This window comes from Taudactylus pleione, unplaced genomic scaffold (genome assembly GCF_031769625.1).
Source record: "Taudactylus pleione unplaced genomic scaffold, aTauple2 ptg001049l, whole genome shotgun sequence".
NCBI lineage: Eukaryota > Metazoa > Chordata > Amphibia > Anura > Myobatrachidae > Taudactylus > Taudactylus pleione.
This window is the reverse complement of record NW_028285450.1, coordinates 33252-52292: the sequence shown is the minus strand read 5'-3', so window position 1 is coordinate 52292 and position 19041 is coordinate 33252. Positions and strand designations below refer to the sequence as shown.

General features: G+C 46.7%; 1 protein-coding gene across 1 annotated transcript in view; it reads left to right on the top strand.

Annotated features, from left to right (window-relative positions):
• The window catches only part of LOC148453970 (uncharacterized), a 110705-nt gene that overhangs the window by 69477 nt on the left and 22187 nt on the right, over positions 1 to 19041 (top strand). The window contains exons 9-10 of the mRNA XM_088461438.1: positions 12376 to 12494; positions 14234 to 14365. Of these exons, the coding sequence (XP_088317564.1) occupies positions 12376 to 12494; positions 14234 to 14365 (251 nt within the window). The remainder of the gene's footprint in view (positions 1 to 12375; positions 12495 to 14233; positions 14366 to 19041) is intronic.

Below are 19041 nucleotides of genomic sequence, written 5' to 3'. Positions count from 1 at the left end.
GGGGGACCCCAGAGTGGGAGGCCGACTTCTTCAATTTGCCCAGTGCTGGCACAATACCACCACAGATGCCTGGGTTCGAGAAATGGTCTCCCAGGGGTACGCCCTGTCTTTTCGGCACAGACCGCCCCACCAGTTTTTCTGTAAGAGTCCTTCTCAGGACAAAACAAAAGCTTTACAGATTCAGGTAGCTATAGAGTCCTTGTTGAAAGCAGCGGTCATTGTGCCCGTTCCTCAGAGGTCGGGGTACTACTCTACTCTGTTTCTGCTGCAGAAACCAAATGGTTCTCATCGCCCTATTCTCAATTTGAAGTGTCTGAACAAATTCCTCAGAGTTCCCGAGTCCGGGATGGAAACGTTACGTTCCATCATTCTGGCGATGGAACCGGGTGATTACATGGTCTCCCTAGATATTCAGGACGCCTACCTCCATGTTCCTATTTCACCTTCACACCAGCAGTATCTGAGGTTTGCTATACTGCAACGTCACTACCAGTTTCGGGCGCTACCCTTTGGCCTCTCCACGGCACCAAAGGTATTCACCAAAGTGATGGCTATCATGGCCGCATATCTTCGGAGCCAGGGTATACGGCTGTTGCCTTATCTAGACCTCTTCCTGCTGGCAAGCTCCCCGGAGGTACTGCTTCAACATCTCCACCTGATGATCACTTGCCTGCAGGCACACGGGTGGTTGATAAATTGGAAAAAGTCTGATCCCATCACAACGGATGGTCATTTGGGAGCCCTGCTAGATTCTCGCCAGCAAAGGATCTTTCTGACTCCGGAAAAGGTCTCCTCCCTACAGCTGCCGATACAAAGTTGCCTGAGCAGTTGCTGAATGTCGGTCCACTCGGGAATGAGAGTTCTGGGGTCCATGGTGTCGGCATTCGACATGGTGGAATTTGTCCAGTTCCATTCCGGTCCCCTGCAGGGGCTGATTCTATCCGAATGGAACTGGTTACCTCACCGGATCCGGTCTCAGATGCTGGTGTTGTCCCCGGAAGTTAGGCTGTCTCTAGCTTGGTGGCTTCAGACAGCTCATCTCATGGAGGGGTGCCCCTTTTGGATTCCGGACTGTGTTCTGCTCACAACAGATGCCAGTCTCCGGGGTTGGGGGGCAGTGACAGGCTCATTGTCACTTCAGGGCCGTTGGACTGCGGAAGAAGCGGTTCTCCCCATCAACATTCTGGAGCTGCAGGCGGTGTATAGGGCCCTGCTGTCGTCCGGCACCGCTCTTCAAGGAAGGGCAGTACAATTTCAATCCGACAACGCCACCACGGTGGCGTACATCAACCACCAGGGAGGAACTTGCAGTCCTGCTGCAATGTCAGAGGTGTCTCGCAGACTAGCTTGGATGGAGTGCCACCTTCCAGCAATCTCGGCAGTCTTCATCCTCTGAGTCCTCAATTGGGAGGCAGACTTCCTCAGCTGTCACGACGTGCATCCCGCGGAATGGTCGCTTCACCCAGAGTATTTCAATTACTCGTGGACAGATGGGGACTGCCGGAGCTGGACCTGATGGCCTCCTGTCACAATCACAAGTTGCCCATTTATGGGTCAAGGACAAGAGACGCAGGCGCAAGTCTGGTAGACGCACTGTCGGTGAAATGGACGTTTCAACTGGCATATCTGTTTCCTCCGATATCCCTGCTGCCTCGGGTCCTGCGGGAATGCAAGCAGGACGGCGGCACGCTTCTGCTGGTTTCTCCAGCGTGGCCCAGACGTCCTTGGTACTCTGATCTGAGGAGCCTCTCCATCGACACTCCGTACCTTCTTCCTCAGCGTCGGGACCTGTTGTCTCAGGGGCCCTGCCTTTTCCCAGGATCTGGATCGGCTGTCTTTGACGGCGTGGCTCTTGAGACAGCCATCTTAAGATCTTGAGGATTCTCAGGCTCTGTTATTAGTACCATGCTTCGGGCGCGCAAGCCTGCTTCCGCTAGGATTTACCAGAGAGTGTGGCACACTTACTTTCAGTGGTGTGAGTCCAGAAACTTTGATCCTCCAGTGTTCCGTGTTTCTAAGATTTTGGCGTTTCTTCAGTCAGGTTTGGACCTCGGCTTATGTCTTGCCTCTCTGAAGGTTAATGTGTCTGCACTGTCTGTGTGATTTCAACGTAGGATCGCTACACTGCCAGATGTTCACACCTTTTTCCAAGGTGTTCTTCGAATCCAGCCTCCCTTTGGGCTTCCAGTGTCTCCTTTGGACTTGGTGGTTCTTCGGGCTCTGCAGGGTACTCCTTTTGAGCCTCTTGAGTCGGTGGAGCTCAAGTAGTTGATGTTTAAGACTGTTTTTCTCCTGGCAATTGCTTCTGCCAGGAGGGTGTCAGAATTGGGGGCGCTTTCCTGTCGTCCCCCTTTTCTGATTTTTCACCAGGACAGAGCGGTGCTTTGCACTCTTCCTGAGTTTTTGCCTAAAGTGGTTTCCAAGTTCCACATTAATCAGGAAATTGTTATGCCAGCTTTTCGGTCACCTGATCTTTCAGCTGGTGAGGCTTCCTTGGATGTAGTCCGTGCTCTCAGAATTTATGTGGACCGGACTGATTCCATTAGGAAGTCTGATTCCTTGTTTGTCCTCTTTGGTTTTCACAGGAGGGGTTGGCCTGCCAACAAACTTTAGACCGTTGGCTTTATTCTGTTATTTGTGAGGCTTATATACAGGAGGGTTTACCTGTTCAGCCTCCATTAAGGCTCATTACACTCGGTCTGTGGGTCCTTCTTGGGCTGCTAGACGTGGTGCCTCTGCTGTTCAGCTATGTAAGGCAGCCACCTGGTCTTCCATTCAGACATTTTTGAGGTTCTATGCATTTGACACCTTTGCCTCTCAGGATTCTCCTTTCTGTACAGGAGCGTCCCTGCCCTTAGTTGAACTGCTTTGGGACATCCCCAAGGTCAACCCTATGACCCTGAAGCAGAAAACAAGAGATATGGTAAGAACTTACCTTTGTTATCTCTGTTTCTACGAAGTCCATAGGGTCCACAGGGCACGCACCCTGACGCACCTGGCTTCATATGGGCTGTGTAGCTGGTCACCGGTTTTCCGTCTCTCATTTCTGTGAGTATGGTTTCTTGTGTGTTCCAGTCTTCCTTCTCTCTGTTTAGTCTCCTCCTCCGGCCTTGGCTGCTTACCAGCTGAGTTGCCTGTGGCTCAGGGGCGGGGTATAGAGGAGGAGGTCCCGGAGCCCTGCTAGTACAGACTCCAGGGTCCCGCTGCGATCCCCAGAGCTGTACTGGCGTCGCAGCACCAGCGGGGTGTAGGAGCGGCAGCGTGGACGTCCTAATGGACAGTCTCATGCTGCCGCTCTGAAGAGTGAAAAATTAATAAACTTCTTTTCTTCTTTAAAAATTAGCTTAGGGGCTGCTCCTGCAGCCCCACTGCGCAAGGGTGACCCGACTCCGGCCGGGCACCAACTAAAACTGAGGTGCTTGTGGCTCAGGGGCGGGGTATAGAGGAAGATGGATCCAAGTGCATCCTGGCAGCATCAAAAGCTTTAACTGCGTGGTGCCCATGGATCCAGATCCAGCTATACACCAAGGTCAACCCTGTGGACCCTATGGACTTCATAGAAACCGAGATAACAAAGCTATGTTCTTACTATATCTCTTGTTATACTTATCGTGCAATCCTATTGGCCACTGTTTCCGCGGGTGCAAATTTTGATATGCAGTTTGCTAATTTGTTTTCACCACCTCCTGAGCAGGTGAAAAGTTGGGGAAAATCCCTATTTCAAGGTAACAATGTCAGTGACTGTGATGCTGTAGGGAGAGTTCAGAGTGGTCCGGGGCAATGTTTACTGCGATGTGGGGGCCCCAGGACAAGGTGATGTAGTAATACACCAACAACGGTAAAGTATAGGTCTCTAAGAAGAATAGTTCAACGCGTTTTTACGCATGAAAGCATCTTCATCAGCAGCATAGTTTCTGTAATAATAGTCCTCTGGTGGTACTACTATGTATTGTTAAATGAGAAACATTCAAATGTGTATTTGATCAATTAATGAAACTCCAGTTGGCTCGGATGAGGTGTGTACCTAGTTACATTACAAACCTAGTAACCAGATTCAAAACCTAATCCCAGTATGAGCCTACTAAATGTAATTACATAGTTGAGATCTGTAATCAACAGCATTGAATGGATAATTACAAGGATGCTTACTTTCATGTTCCATTTTCAGAAGGTCATCAATGCACGCTCATCTTTGGAATTCAGTCTCACCATTTTTTTTGTTCAAGCAATGCCTTTTCATCTCGCAATACCTCCACATTGCTGGCTGCTTGTAGTCTAAAGGGTTGTTGACCACCTAACTGGATGATCAAGGCAGAATCTACGACACAGACACTAGAGTCCCACAACTTCAAGAAATCCAATATGATCCCTAACCAGGCTGTTCTTAGGATTTGTTCTCCACATTTTAAATGTGTGGTTTGAATGATTCCATTCAAGAGCATTTCAAAATGAACTCTAAAAATGAGACATCTTATCACTTGAACAGACAGTACTGTGACTGTCTGCAAGAGTTTTTTGGTCATTCTAGTGTCTCAAAAATCGGGTCATTCATTTTCCATATTTAATTGGACATTTATGATTACAGCCTCTAGGAGGTGTGGTGGGGGGGTGGATTGTCCTGCCCTGTTGGCTTTAGTGTCCTGTGGCCCCTGGTGCAAGCCAAGCATCTTGAGAATGATGTATGATTAACATCTGCTCTAAGTTCTAGTTCAGGGTTACCTGTTCCGGGAACACCCATATGAATTCAAATCAGGTAGCATCACTACACTGGTGTACGTTCACAATTAGGAAGGCGCAAACAGCTCTCTTTCAATGAGGGAACCAAGTAAGATCATTCGCTGGGCAGAAGAAATGTTCTAGCATTATCTTCTGTGCTCATACTAGGAGGTATATTTACTAAAGTGAGTTTTTAGAAGTGGAGACGTTGCCCATAACAACCAATCATATTCTACTTAACATTTAACTAGCACCTTCTAGAAGATAATGGCTAGAATCTGGTTGCTATGGGCAATATCTCAACTTCTAAAAACTCACTGTAGTAAATATACCCCTAGAGGTGGAAAATGTAAGACCATATGCTGTACCAAGTGGAATGGTCCTGGACATCATCCATCAGATTGTGGAGAGATGAATTCGCCCAGATATTGGCATGATGGCATTCCAGTTGTACCACAAAATGGTCCACATCTGCTCAAAACCTGGGATTCACATGCATTTTTGTTAATGTCATGATGGTCCAGTGAAAGTTTAATCTTATTTCTACTTCAAGGTCCATAGGGGGTCCACAGGGTTGACCTTGGGGTATAGGTTGGGAACCAAATCCGGGCACCACGAAGTTTAAAGCTTTTAGCTCCCAGGATGCACTTGGGTCCACTCTCCCTATAACCCCACCCCCAAGCCAGAGGCACCTCAGTTTAAGTTGGTGCCCGGCCAGAGTCGGGTCACCGTTTAGTGCAGTGGAGAGCTGATTAACCGCCCCATAGCTTTATTTTTTCTAAGAACAGAGTTTTTATTTTTACTTTGGACTTTTAGAGCGGCAGCGTCGGACTGTCCATAGGACGTCTAAGCTGCCGCTCCGTCACCCTGTCGGCGCTGAGACGCCAGTACAGATCTGGGGATCTCAGCAGGACCCCGGAGTCTGTACTAGCCGGACTCTGCGGGCGCCCAGGATTGCTACCGGATCCAAGGAGAGCAGGTAAGGTCGCGGATCACCGCTTGCGGTGATCCGCGCATTTAATATGCAGTCCTGTGCCTCCGGTCTCTGGGGACAGACCAGAGGCGCCGGCAGTGGCGGCGGGCCCCCCCCCCCCCATACCCCGTGTGTCCACTAGACCACCAGGGACTTAGCGATCGGTGCTGGGAGCCGGCGTCCCGGGGGGTTAATAGCCGGGCAGGGGAGGAAGCCTTCCCTGTTGTAGCGACTCCTCCCCTCAGCTCAGCGCGCCTTTCAGTAAACATAGTCTGGCGTCGCTGAGCTGCATTCCTCCGTGGGCCACGCTTCTTTCTCTGTGTGCAGCAGAAATCTCCAGGGAGATGGCAGTGAGTCCAGTCCCTCTGCGTACATCACCCTTAGGTGAGTGTACACAGCGCTGTAGCCTTCCCAGACACTGAATCTGGGTAAGTTGAATGCAGTGACATAGTGCAGTATATTATGACATGTTTATGTATATATATCTGCATGGTATGTGACTTATGCTAGTGCTGACTGTCTGTTCTTTATTCTCACCTGTCAGTGTATATTTATCCCTTTTCTTTATCTGCCCTAATACAGCTGTACTTAGGGTGGTTCTGAGACCTCACATGTATATACTCGTTAATATTTGTGAGGTTTGTCACATACTGTTGCGTGCTGCACATTGCCATATTTTAGGTGGAACTGTATGTTGCATACGCGGAAAATGGGTCTCTGCAGCTAATTTTAGCATCAGTCAGGACCGGTATAGCGCTGCTTGATATTTCCGCCATGGTCAGATAGGTCTGACAAGGGAAAGAGCGTGATACTGCACCCATTTTTGCTATCCTGCAAGTCATGTGCTGCAGGTGTTAGTGCGGAGGATTTGACTCATAAAGGGTTATGTATGCGGCGCCATCTGGTTCCGGGCCCCTTACACGACCCCCTTGGGCGGTTTGTTTCTTGGGATCCTCTCGATTGCGGATCGCGGGCGGGCCCCTTTGTTGTACCTCACTTGGGTTTACTTCACCATACTGCCCTTTTCATCTCAGGGTATCTTGCAGTTCCTTGCACTCTACTCCTGTGACACAGACTATCGCTCCTTAAAGGTGCCTCAACGGTCTGTCATTCCCCTTGCAGGGATTACCCCAACTGCCACCCTGGGTGGATGTCGTTTTTTCTACAAAACGCAAATTGGCGTAGTATACGCCCTGTGGTTACTTCCCAGTTGGCTCTGCCGTGAACTGGATGCTGTTTTGGGCTCTTTCCCTCTTACACGGGGGGAAGCCTATTTCAGGTATTATTATCCCTGATTTAGGGCTGGTAGCAGGTCCATTCTGGTTAGTGTGAATGTTGACCTGCACCGGTATCATACAAACTCAGTCTTGCTTGCCTTCGGGTTCCCTGTTGCTGACTAGCGGGTGGGTCGCTTGACGGGACTCTGGCTGTTGCCTGATTCGAGGTTTTACAACAGTGTTTGGCCTCCAGTCCCAAATTCCCTGAGGGTCATCACGAGCCCCTCCTGGGGTGGATGGGCGTGTTACTCATCTGATTACAGACGTTACTACGGCTCCCATTCCTGCGTGGTCGGATTCTTCCGATCCGTAGGCGGTAACTCTGCCTGAAGTCAGTATACTCGCTTTCAGGGGTTGTTGCCCATCCTACCATGGCTATAGCATGGTTGGTTAATACTATTGCATACTGAGCTGATGCATTTGTAATGTTTTTTCCCCTCCAACACGTCTGGGGTTCAAATGTATTTGGTCGCTCACATAATATATGCAGTTGTCATTGGTGGAAATGCCTATATTGGATACCAGTCTCCTAACTTTCAGAGTTCCGACTGCGACTGTATCCTCCGTAATACTCTATGGCTGCGTTCTGGGAATGCAGAGGTGCAGATACCATCTATTGGGTAGATCTTGTTTGGTCCTGACCTTGACAAGATTGTAGTTACATTGGCAGTATTACTAACGACAAGTTTACCGCCTTCAGCTATGCCCACTACAAGGCCTCAGACTGAGTCTGTGAAGTCTTTTTGTCCTCTGTGTCAGCCTAAAGGTCTGTTTCTTCATAGACTATCGGTCTCTACAAGGGCCGACATATCCAGTACCGAGCAGGCCTGGACTGCCAGCTGATCCTGCTTCTGAACCTACGGATATATCTTCAGCCTGACTAGACAGGCCTACCACTGTGAGATAGCGATTTTCTCAGTTCGCCCGATACTAGTGTCAAGTTGCCGCGGCTACGTGGGTAGGAGGGTACGCCCTCTCTTTGCTCAGGCGGCCTCTTTTCATGTGATGGTACGCGGGCCCTTATTCAGACCCGAACAGAGCCTTTCAAATCCAGAAAGCTATACAGTTGTTGCGATAAGCGGTGCTAATTAGGCCATCCCCACTTTCTCAGCGAGGGACTGGTTCTGCTTTCTTTCTGGTGCAGTGGCTGAATAGTCCTCTTTGGCCTATTCGCTGTCTCAATTTCCTGAACCAGTTCCTAAAGCTACCTGGGCTCAGGAGGCAATCCCTATGCTCCATCATACTATGTTTGCAACCTGGGGACTTTATGGTATCACTGGATATACAGGACGTGTGCCTACGGGTACTTACAGAGACCTTTTTCCTCAGCATGGACTGAGGTTTGCTGTATCACAGCAACACTTACAATTTTTCGGGCTCTGCCTTTTGGGACTGTCCTCGGCCCCACAGGGGTTTACCAGCGTTTTGGATTTTCTTACAGTTCTCCTGTTCAGTATATCCCAATGCTCCTGTACCTGGACGGCCTCCTGCTCTTAGCAGGATCACCGGGGTACTTGACAGCCAGGTCTGGATGACCATGGCTTATGCAGGGTGCAGATGTTTAATCAACGGGGAAAAAGTCCTCCTGGGGTATTCTTCATCTAGGAGCCCTGCTGGATTCTCAGAAGCTGTGAATTCTTCTGGTGTAAGACGGAATCTCCACTCTTCCATTAGGAGTACAAGGATGTTTATGCAGTCGACATATGTCTTTACACTCTGGGATGCATGGTCAACTATTCAGTGTCTGCCTTTGGAAGGGTGGAATGGGCTCAGTTCCATTCCAGGCCTTTCCATAATTGGCTTATCTCCAGATGGAACGAGTTTTTACTGTCGGATCACTGTTCAAACGATGATTCTCTCTCCGGAGGCAAGTCTGTCCCTTTCCGGGTGGCTATGGCCATCTCGTCCAGGGTATTCTTTGCTATGAACAGTGTCTGGTTCGCATCCATTTCAGTGCAGTTGGATGTCTGTCGATTCCACCCTGTCAATTAACTTGTTGGAACTTTAGCCTGTCTTGGGCCTTCCCTCTGGCAACACTGTTCGTTGGGTGGCAATGACAGGTATGTCTCACATTCGGACATAGTCCGAGGGTCTCCTCCCGACCATCTCAGTAGCGTTCATTTCAGGAGCTCTACATGGGGAAGCGGGAGTCCTCAGCCGTCACGACGTGCATCCCAGGGACTAGTCTCTTCCCCAAGAGAGGTTTCATCTCCTGGTGAGCAGGGGGGCGCCCCTGAGGTGACCCTCCTGGCCTTCTGACTTTATCACACTATGGTGTTACAGTCCAGCTCTGGGGATTCTGAAGCAACCTTCAGTGACTCTTTGTCGGTGAAGTGGTCCTTCCACTTTGCGTACCTGTGTTCTCCGGTCTCCCTTCAATCGAGACGGAGATGCTTTCCTGCTGGTGGCTCCTGATTGCCACAGATGTCAGGGGTACTTGGATTTTCTGAGTCTCTCCATCGATACTCCGTTCCTGATGCTTCACTGCTCGGACCTGTTGTTTCAGGGTCCTTGGTTTTGCCTTGGACCTGGGTCGTTTGTCTTTGACTGCGTCCCTACAGTGGTCTTACGGCTTCCCTGGCTTTGTCGTCGTTGGAATGATTAGAGCACATAGATCAGCTTTTGCTGGGACCTAGCACGAACTGTGGCAGCTATAATTCTTATGGTATTGTACCTGTGTTTCCAGATATTCTGGCATTCCTTCCGGCTGGCTTGGATTTCACCCTCAGCCTGGCCTTCCTGACTGTGCGGATCTCTACACTGTCAGTATGGTTAAGATATGGAATTGCTCCACTCTGGTATCCAGTTCATCCTTTGGAGTGTTTTTCTGGATTATGCCTCCATTTGTCCTCCCTAGGGACTCCTTGGGAGTTAGTAGTGGTTCTTCGTTCCCTCTGGGGACAGTCAATGGAACCGCTGGTGATGATAGCCATTACATGGTCTATTGCTTAGGCTCTCTCTTTCTCTCAGGGTGTTTTATATCAACCAGGAGAGTGTCTGAATTGGGAGCGTTCTCATGTGGCTCCCTCTTCTGGAGGGCATCATGTCAGGGTGTGAGTTGCTCTCGACCTGTGTTTCTTCGTTTAAAGTGGTTTTTAGGTTCCATATTATTCTGGAACTTATGGTACGGCCATTCAGTCCCCAGTCCTCTCGGCTGGTGTGGCCTCATTGACTGTGGTCCGGCCTCTTTGGATTTATGTGATCCGTTCAAGTTCCTTACGGAAATCGGACTCCTTATTGGTGGTCTGCGATTTCTGGTTTTCACAGGAAAGGCTGGCCGGCCTATAACCAAATGTTGGCTGGATGGCCTCGTCTGTCTTCCTCAGGGGCCTACCCATGGGTAGGCCTTTCTGTCGTTGAGGCTTGTTTTTTCTCGGGCCATGTAACCCTCGTGGGCGGCTCGCTGTGGCGCCTTGGCTGTTTTGCCTTACTAGGTGACCACGTGGTCTTCTGTCCACACCTTTTTAAGGTTCTAGGCATTGGTTTCCTTTGCCTCTCAGGATGCTTCTTTTTTGGCGACGGATTCTCCTCTCAGCACAGGAGCGTCCCCCACCCTTGGTTGAACTGCTTTGGGACATCCCCAAGGTCAACCCTGTGGACCGCCTATGGACCCTGAAGTAGAAAACAAGAGAAATGGTAAGAACTTACCTTTTGTTATCTCTGTTTCTGTGAAGTCCATAGGGTCCACAGGGCGCCCGCTCTGACGCATCTGGCTTCATATGGGCTGTGTGGTTGGTCACCGGTTTTCCGTCTCCCATTTCTGTGAGTATGGTTATTGAGTGTTCCAGTTTTCTCTCTCTTTCTCTCCTCCTTTGGCTACTTACAAACTGAGGTGCCTCTGGCTTGGGGGTGGGGTTATAGGGAGAGTGGACCCAAGTGCATCCTGGGAGCTAAAAGCTTTAACTGCGTGGTGCCCGGATTTGGTTCCCAACCTATACCCCAAGGTCAGCCGTGTGGACCCTATGGACTTCGTAGAAACAGAGATAACAAAGGTAAGTTCTTACCATATCTCTTGTTTTACCGCTCTGGTGGTGATGCTTCTATACATTGTTAAGAAAGTAAAACAGGAAAGGGTCTGAATGCAATTTTGCAGTACCATGATGGACAAAGGTGGTCATGGTATATGGTCTGTCTTCTTCATAGTCCATGGGGATCCACAGGGATACCATGGGGGAAATGTGGTTGAAGTGATCCAGGCACCAAACAGTTAAGCTTTCAGCTCCCAGGATGCCTCAGATCCGGGGTCTTCAAACTTGGCCCTCCAGATGCTGTGGAACTACACATCACAGCATGCACTGCACATAGTTTTAGCATGCTGTTATATCAAAAAGGTGGCAGTGCATGCTGGGATGTGTAGATCCACAGCATCTGGAGGGCCAAGTTTGAAGACCCCTGCCTCAGATCCTCCTCCACATATACCCCGCTCCTGGCCACAGGCATTCAGTTGTTCGTTTGGTGTGACAAGATTCAGAGGCACCTTTATAACAGGGGGCTGCTCATGCAGTCCCAAGCTTTTTATTTTAGGTTTTTATTTTATTTATTTTTACTTTAGAGCAAGCGGCACTAGGCATCCTAAAGGACACCTGTGCTGCTACTCCACCTACCCCCGCTGGCGCCGCAACACCAGTAACCGGACTGGTGATTTCGGCAGGCACCAGCTGAGCTTGGCTAGCGGCAATGCTGGGACCCAAGACTGCAGCCGGAAGCACGTGGACGCAAGTAAGGTGGTTCCCCGCTCGCGTGGCAGTCCGTACCTTCGGCGGTTGGAGACCTGCTGGAAGTTGCTGTAGTGGGGTGACCGCTGCATCTGCTCCCCCACTAGACCACCGGAGCAAGTCAGTCTGGTGTCGCCTGACCACTAACCCCTCCCCCCCCCCCCCCACAAACGGCACTTCCTGTCATTCACTCTGCAATGGGTCTGTGTAGCTTCTGGAATTGCAGTCCCGATCACAGTGGCTAGTTTGTGTACTGCGATGCATGAGCAGTACACAACAATCGTCCGATTGCGTGCATATTAGCAACTGCCTTCTTTGCAGAATCGGACCCAATGTTCACTGTTTCACAGACAAAGAAGTAGTGCGAGACTGAAGGGTTTAAATAGCCAAGAAATTTCCTTGGTTGGCCACACAAGGAACCGTGCATACAACAGGGTGTAATGAGATCCGCAAAGGACTCGGGGCAAATACATTAAATAGAACCAGTGCCTTATCTGTAATTACTGCTTATTGATGGTAAGAAGAGACAACACAACTAGGTCCAGAAGGCACAGGAAGAAGTATTAACAAAATAGACAGAGAATGGTGTGTAACTGATGATGATGATAAAAAAATTCAAGAAAAATCATGTTTTATACATATTTTCATCTTTTATTGTTTTGTACATTTATTATATGTCATGTTCAATTTGTAGGCATTTGACAACGGATGGTCCACTGACAGGAAGTCCAGCAGAGGCATCAAAAGAACTATAAAAGAAGATATTGACAGCTCTGCAGAGGAACCCAATGACCATTTATTAAGTATTTCTTTGTAAGTTAATCAGTTTTGTTTACTTTGCAAATATATAAATTACATTGGTATTTAAACATTTTTATAATTTGTTGCTTACATATCTATAATATTTTCCTCCAGGACAAAGTTGAGAGAAATAACTAATGACTTTAAGCTACACCCAACAGGAAGCATGTAATTCGAAATCATGCTCCTTAATGTGCTAGTTTAAAAAAAGAAGGAAAGAAGTAATTTTACACCTTGACAAATCTGTGTTGCACGGTAGGTGGGGCAGAGGGCTGATTCTGAGTTGGGAATAAAGCAAAACAAGCAAGTAACTTTGCATGTGAACAAATCATGTTGCAATGCAAGGGGCGAAATATATATTTGTGCTTGCGTGGTAAATACTGGATGCTTATGCATGTAGCTCACAAATGCTGGGCAGCCTTATTTTACACTGTAATTTAGATTTGTTTGGACACACTCCTCCCAAATCTAAGGGGGCTCATACACCTAACGATGGCTTGCGCGATCCTGCGGTTTAATCAGAAATGTTGATCTGCTGGGCAGAAATGCCGTCCAGCAGTCATCGATGTTCCGGCAATCCGTCGGAGGATTGATGAAATTATCAATGTTAAATTTCACTGGTTTGATCATCAAGGTCTTATTTTGATCGTGATCAGCAACAGTGAAATCCAACATGTTGGATTTCACAGATCCTGCAACTCCGGATCGCAAGAACACTACAATCGTCGCTAGTGTATGGGCCCCTTATATCTGTGCACATTTTACATCTACCTCACCTGCAGTGCAGCATGGCTTTTGACAAGGTGTAAAGTTACATGCTTTATTTTTTTTATTTTTTTTTTTGTACCCAACTCAGAATCTGCCACAACATGTGCAAAGATACAGATTTGGGAGGAGGGCAAATGCTAGCTCAAATCTTAATTGTAGTGCAAATCTGTTCACCATTTGCGGGCTACATGCACAAGCAGCTACTACTGTATTCACCATGCATGCAAATAAAAATGAATAAAGTATTTGCACACCTTGCATTACCAAACAGTTTGCCCAGGACCAAGGTTACTTTTTTTTTGTTGCTTTTCAATTTGAAAAGTCTTCCACCATCGCTTACCCATAAAAAATATTGCCTCAAACTTTTATATAAGAAATAGAACTATATTTTAAACTCTACTTTTCCAGGATATGAATACTTTCCTCTTAGTCCCCAGTATTTACTGATTCTTTTGGACAGGCATTAACTCTCATTCAGGCTCTTTTTTTTCCAAATTTGAATACAGTATGCTATATTGAATTGCAAAATAAAATTGTATGTTTAATTAAAAGGCCTTATGCTAGCCACACACATAGCGATATTTTACGCGATCTGGCCGGTTCTGACACATTGGAACGACAGATCGTGTAAAATATGGCCAAATTGAGAGTAAATCGTGAGTCCCCACTCACGATCACAATGCGATGCGCGTCCCCTCTGGTTGCACATCGCATAATCAGATCTGCCGTGCAGTAGGGCAGATCTGACAATCTAGGACCCGATGCACAGTGAAAGTCTGGATGCAGGAGAGATCATATGAAGATTGGACACCAAATCGTGTGCAGAGCTGCCGTGGAGAGAGTTGCAAGGGAAATCGTACACATCGGCTGATCGTGTGCACATCGCCATGTGTGTGGCCAGCTTTAAAGTACATGTGTAATTGCAACAACTTTTTTGTATGGCTTCTGTTTTATAATTGTTTTTGTTTTTCCTACAATCGTAGATCTCAGGAGTATGACAAATATCAGACGGATGACTCTGACCCCTCAGACTTGCACTCCTGCCAGAGTGATGAGATGACTAATGAGGGTTACTCTTCTAATCACAGCCATTCATTTGCAAAGATAGCTGAAAAGTAAGCAATAAGATATGAAGTTTTGAATTAGCTTGCGTTCACACATTGATTACTATTATAGTTTAAAGAGCATTTATAATGAATGTTGGTTAATATTTGCTATCAAAGTGATGGAAACCACAATTCACCAATCTGAGGAAACCAGAAACAGTCAGCTGCAATAGCCAGAAACTGCGCTTCTCATCTCAATGCCCTGGACAGTAACTTTTGCTGGTTTTAGTTTTTTTTTTTTCCTCTATTGACTTTAATTTTCCTCTTAACTTTAAAACCTGTATCAAATATCACAATGTTTACCAAACTATTTCTTGCTGTCTTTGTGGCATATTGCCAAGAATGAAAACAGGCCAGATGTATACCACCTGGGTGTGGAGCCTTCTCTCACTAGGTAACCCAGCATATTATTACGGTTCATGATCTCACAGGCAAGACAACTGGGAGTTATAAATGTATCTTTTAAGGAGGAAATACAATTCAAAAAGACAAACTGCACTACATTAATCAATCAATGGAAAATTGAGTTATATATAACCAATACTGTGGTTTAAAATAAAAAAAAATATTTGTTCAGGTAAATGTTAGCAAACATGAGTATCTACATCTAAAAAATACTACACGTATGTCATTATATGCATGAGATTATTGCAGATATATTTATATAATCATGTGAGTAGGGCCGTATCTAGGGCGGTGCGACCTGTGCCATGGCACAGGGCAACGCAGGGCAGGGGGTGCCATTTTGGGCCTGTCATTTTTCCTGTTTATTATCATTCTCACTTGTAGCTTCCTCTTCTTTTATCCCCATTATCTCCTAGCGTCCCCTATCTCTTCCCTGGCCCTTTCCCATGAGGACATGGCCCTTTTCGGATGCACTATCCCTATTTGAAAAATGAAGGGGGGGGGACGCTAATGCCCTTTCTGGCACAGGGCACCAAAACGTCTAGTTACAGTTTTGCATGTGAGTATTGCAATAAAAAACACACTAGACCCTCCCACCAGCTATTCAAAAAGATAATATAATGATTAGACCAAAAGATAGGAGAACAAGGTAATTCTCTCACAGATTCAGTCCTTGCTATAAATGTCCTGCAGATATGTATGAATGCAGTTAGCAGCAGAGTTAAATGTGGGTAGAAATTGATGAGAGATATTGTGGAGATGAGATAGTCGTATGGTGCATACACATGGTCAGATTTGATGAACGAATTGAACAGTTTCATCAACGATGAAAGATATCTGACAGTATTAAAATGAATGAAATCGTCAATATCTGTCTGCAAGCAGTCTGTCAGATGTCGTCATCTGACATGCGGGAACGCGCATCGTTGGTCGATGCATCCCCTACATGTCAACGATATGAACGATTTTTACAATCGTTATCGTTCATATCTTTAGCAAAATCTGACCGTGTGTATGCAGCATTAGGCTGGGTACACATCAGGCGATATATTGGACAATATATTGCTCCGATGTGGTCTGAACGATATATTGTCCATATCGCTCAGTGTGTACTCTCAATTGCACGTTCTCGTGGGTCGGCAGCAAAGTTGTCCTATCTGATGTGCTGCACGTCAGATGGGCTGTCCAGGCTGCCGACAGCATGCAGGTGAATGCCGGATGGAAGGGTATATCGTGCGGTTGTACACCGGATCGTGCAGTGCGTATGGCCGTCCAGTATATACTTCCATTGGGTGTGGTCGTCTGGGATACACATCATTCTGAAGTGTACCTGGCCTTAGGAATGCTGAACACAGACCATTCAGTGTGATATTCTCACCAGCCAATCAGCTTAAGGGGTGAGGATACCTGTTATGTTTGTAACGGTGTACAAAAACTCATTGTTGTGTATAGGAGCCTATGGATGCCAGCTGATGGTCTTGCTGAACAGGTGCTGCAGTTTCCAAAGCGCTCAAGATTTTGTAACTTCTGTATATTCGAGCTGTCACTGAAAGTAATCAGAACGCAGGATAAGATCGATACTGATCACCTCTCTCCTCTGTAAGCCAGTACCAGTTCTGGAGCACGTGGTGATAAATTCTGTAAGGTTGTGCTGAATGCCTCCCTCCTTTGAGCACTCTGGGAGGAGCATGGCCAGAGAAGTGGATGAGCAGTCTTAGGTGTATTACAATAAAATATCACATTAAATGCTACAGTAATTAAATAAATCACCAGTCCCTTAGTTCAGATATTACCCATACTGTGTTCCCGGAAGAAGGCAGCACTCCGTGCCCCAAGTCCTGACCGATATCAGTCAAAGCAATCATTGCCAGTGTGCCTATCCAAAGACAAAACTCTAATGTGCAATGTTCTGCGTGAGCGTGAAGCTTCCTATTCCAGCAGCCTAACAACTAAGGTCTAGGTTTCTCCCGAATGTAGAATGCTGTAAAAACCATTCAGCTGGCAGGAGACAAAATGCCGCTCTCCCGTATCTCCTGGTAGAGCCTAAATCCCCTGCCCCTGAAGATGTTGTTCAGTATTCAGCTCCCAGCCCTCTCCTATCCTGTCCTTTAAAACCTCACTGTTCCCACTATGTTGCTATACACCCCTGTGCAGGTAATTCAGTAGTATGTCACCTGGTATTGGGTAGAGGGTCTGGATGTAATGCACAAGTGTTCTCCACCTCTTTACTAGTTATCCGCTTTAGTGTGAGTGTTGCAGTGACTGAAAGATGATTGGATAGAATAATGGAACTGAGGGACTGGTTTTCTTTATTGATTTTTTTTTTTCCAAAAATAGTATCCAAGGAATATACAATGAATAAACAGATACAGTCATAATGACTATAGATAATATGAACAAGCAAATAAGTGATACAAATATTCGCAATGTAGATGAAAAAAAGAAATGGATTTAGAACATTTTGACCTTTTTATCCTGATCATAAGTACAAATTGACTTAGACAAATTCAGAGGTCAATTAAATAATATTATCTGAAATAGTATATCACTAATATCCATAGCTAGCTTCACAGATATAGAAATAACGAATGACACATAAGGGAAAAAGGGAGGGAAGGGGAAATATAACAAAGTAGCTTAAGTAGAGGAGGAAGAGACTTCTTCATCTCGAGAATAATATAATTCTAATAAAATATAAGTCAGTGGAATGATTAGGAGGGAAGGACCTGGTGGTATACCTGGTGTCTCTTTTAAGGAACTCCGGTATTGGCAATAAGAGGGGGATCTCATAATAATGAAGGGTCCTTTCTCTAGCTAATTTTTCAGCCATGTGTGACCTTCAGCTGGCCAGAGCTTCTTGCCTCAGAATCCGTTTACATGATCATATATAGACTCTGGTGCCTCTCTCATGGGGTAAAAACCCAAATGCATACAATCCAAAATGGCAGGCAGCACTCAGACTTGAAAAACCCTCACCAGAGGGATTTATTAAGTGCTGGTCAGCACTAGCACTTAATAAATCCCCCTGGTCTCATTCAATGGTTTTTGTTTATTTACATTATTTTCAACATAGTAGATTAATACTGAAGACATCAAAACTATGAAAGAACACATATGGAATTATGTTGTAAACAAATCAAAATGTTTTATATTTTAATTTCCTCAAAGTAGCCCCCTTTTGCCTTGATGACAGCTTTGCACACTCTTGACATTCTCAGCTCAGGGAGGTGAAGCCTTCCACTGCGTCGCCATGTTAATGCTGTTGGTGGCCAAATTTGATCCGCCAGTGATGCGGCTGGGAGGAGTGGGGGGGGTCGCAGTTCGTGACCGGGGGGCAGGGCAGACATCCACTGACAGGCTGCTGTGGTTAGTGTAAACACTAAAAGGCAAGCCAACAATTCTCCCTGCTTGTTGGGTGAGCCGGCGGCCCACCAGTAGTAGAAATGTACAGATGGCACCCTGCCGCCCCCCCCCAGCCCAGCCCCCCACTGCTGAGCAGTGATGGTTTTACTGAGGCAGTCACAGAAAACAATGTAATCTTAAGGTGCATACCCACTACATGAATTGTACGATTACGACATCATACTCGTTCATTAATCATGCAGTATATATGCTGGCAACGACCAGCGATGCGTGCTCCCGCTGGTCGTTGCCGGCATTTGTCATCGCCTGAACATGCAGGCCAGCCTGCCGATATCGACAGGTTGTGCATATTCGGGGATGAGGGAGGGTGCCTACACTGAACGACATATCGATCAGTGTGGGCACATTATCCACTACACAGGATGATTAACGATTTTGATGTTGTAATCGTACAGTCGTTCTACACTCGCATAGTGGATATGCACCATTACACCAAGTTGAAGTAAAGTAGCTGCCCGTAGTGCTGAAACAGAAAAGTGAGAGCAAATCAGAGCTAGCAATGTGTCCTGTTGCTTAGCAGCAGCCTAGTGAGGGGAAGGAGTCAGGACAGGATCACGTCTGAGGCAAACAGAGGGCCTGACATAGATTTGGGAATAGAGTAAGAAACTGCATATTGGTAAAACCATGCACTATTCACTATGGAGTGATTGTTTGAAGATCATTGGAGATGACGATCTGGCGTTGAGCAATCCTTGAAAGTACTATATATGTGCGTGTGAGTATATGTACACAGAGGGCCTGCTTCACACTTGGGAATAGAGTGAGAATTCTCACTTAACTGTGAACCTGAACAAACCATATTGCAATTCAAGGGTGTAAATACATGCATTTTTTTGCATGTGGGGTAAATACTGGCT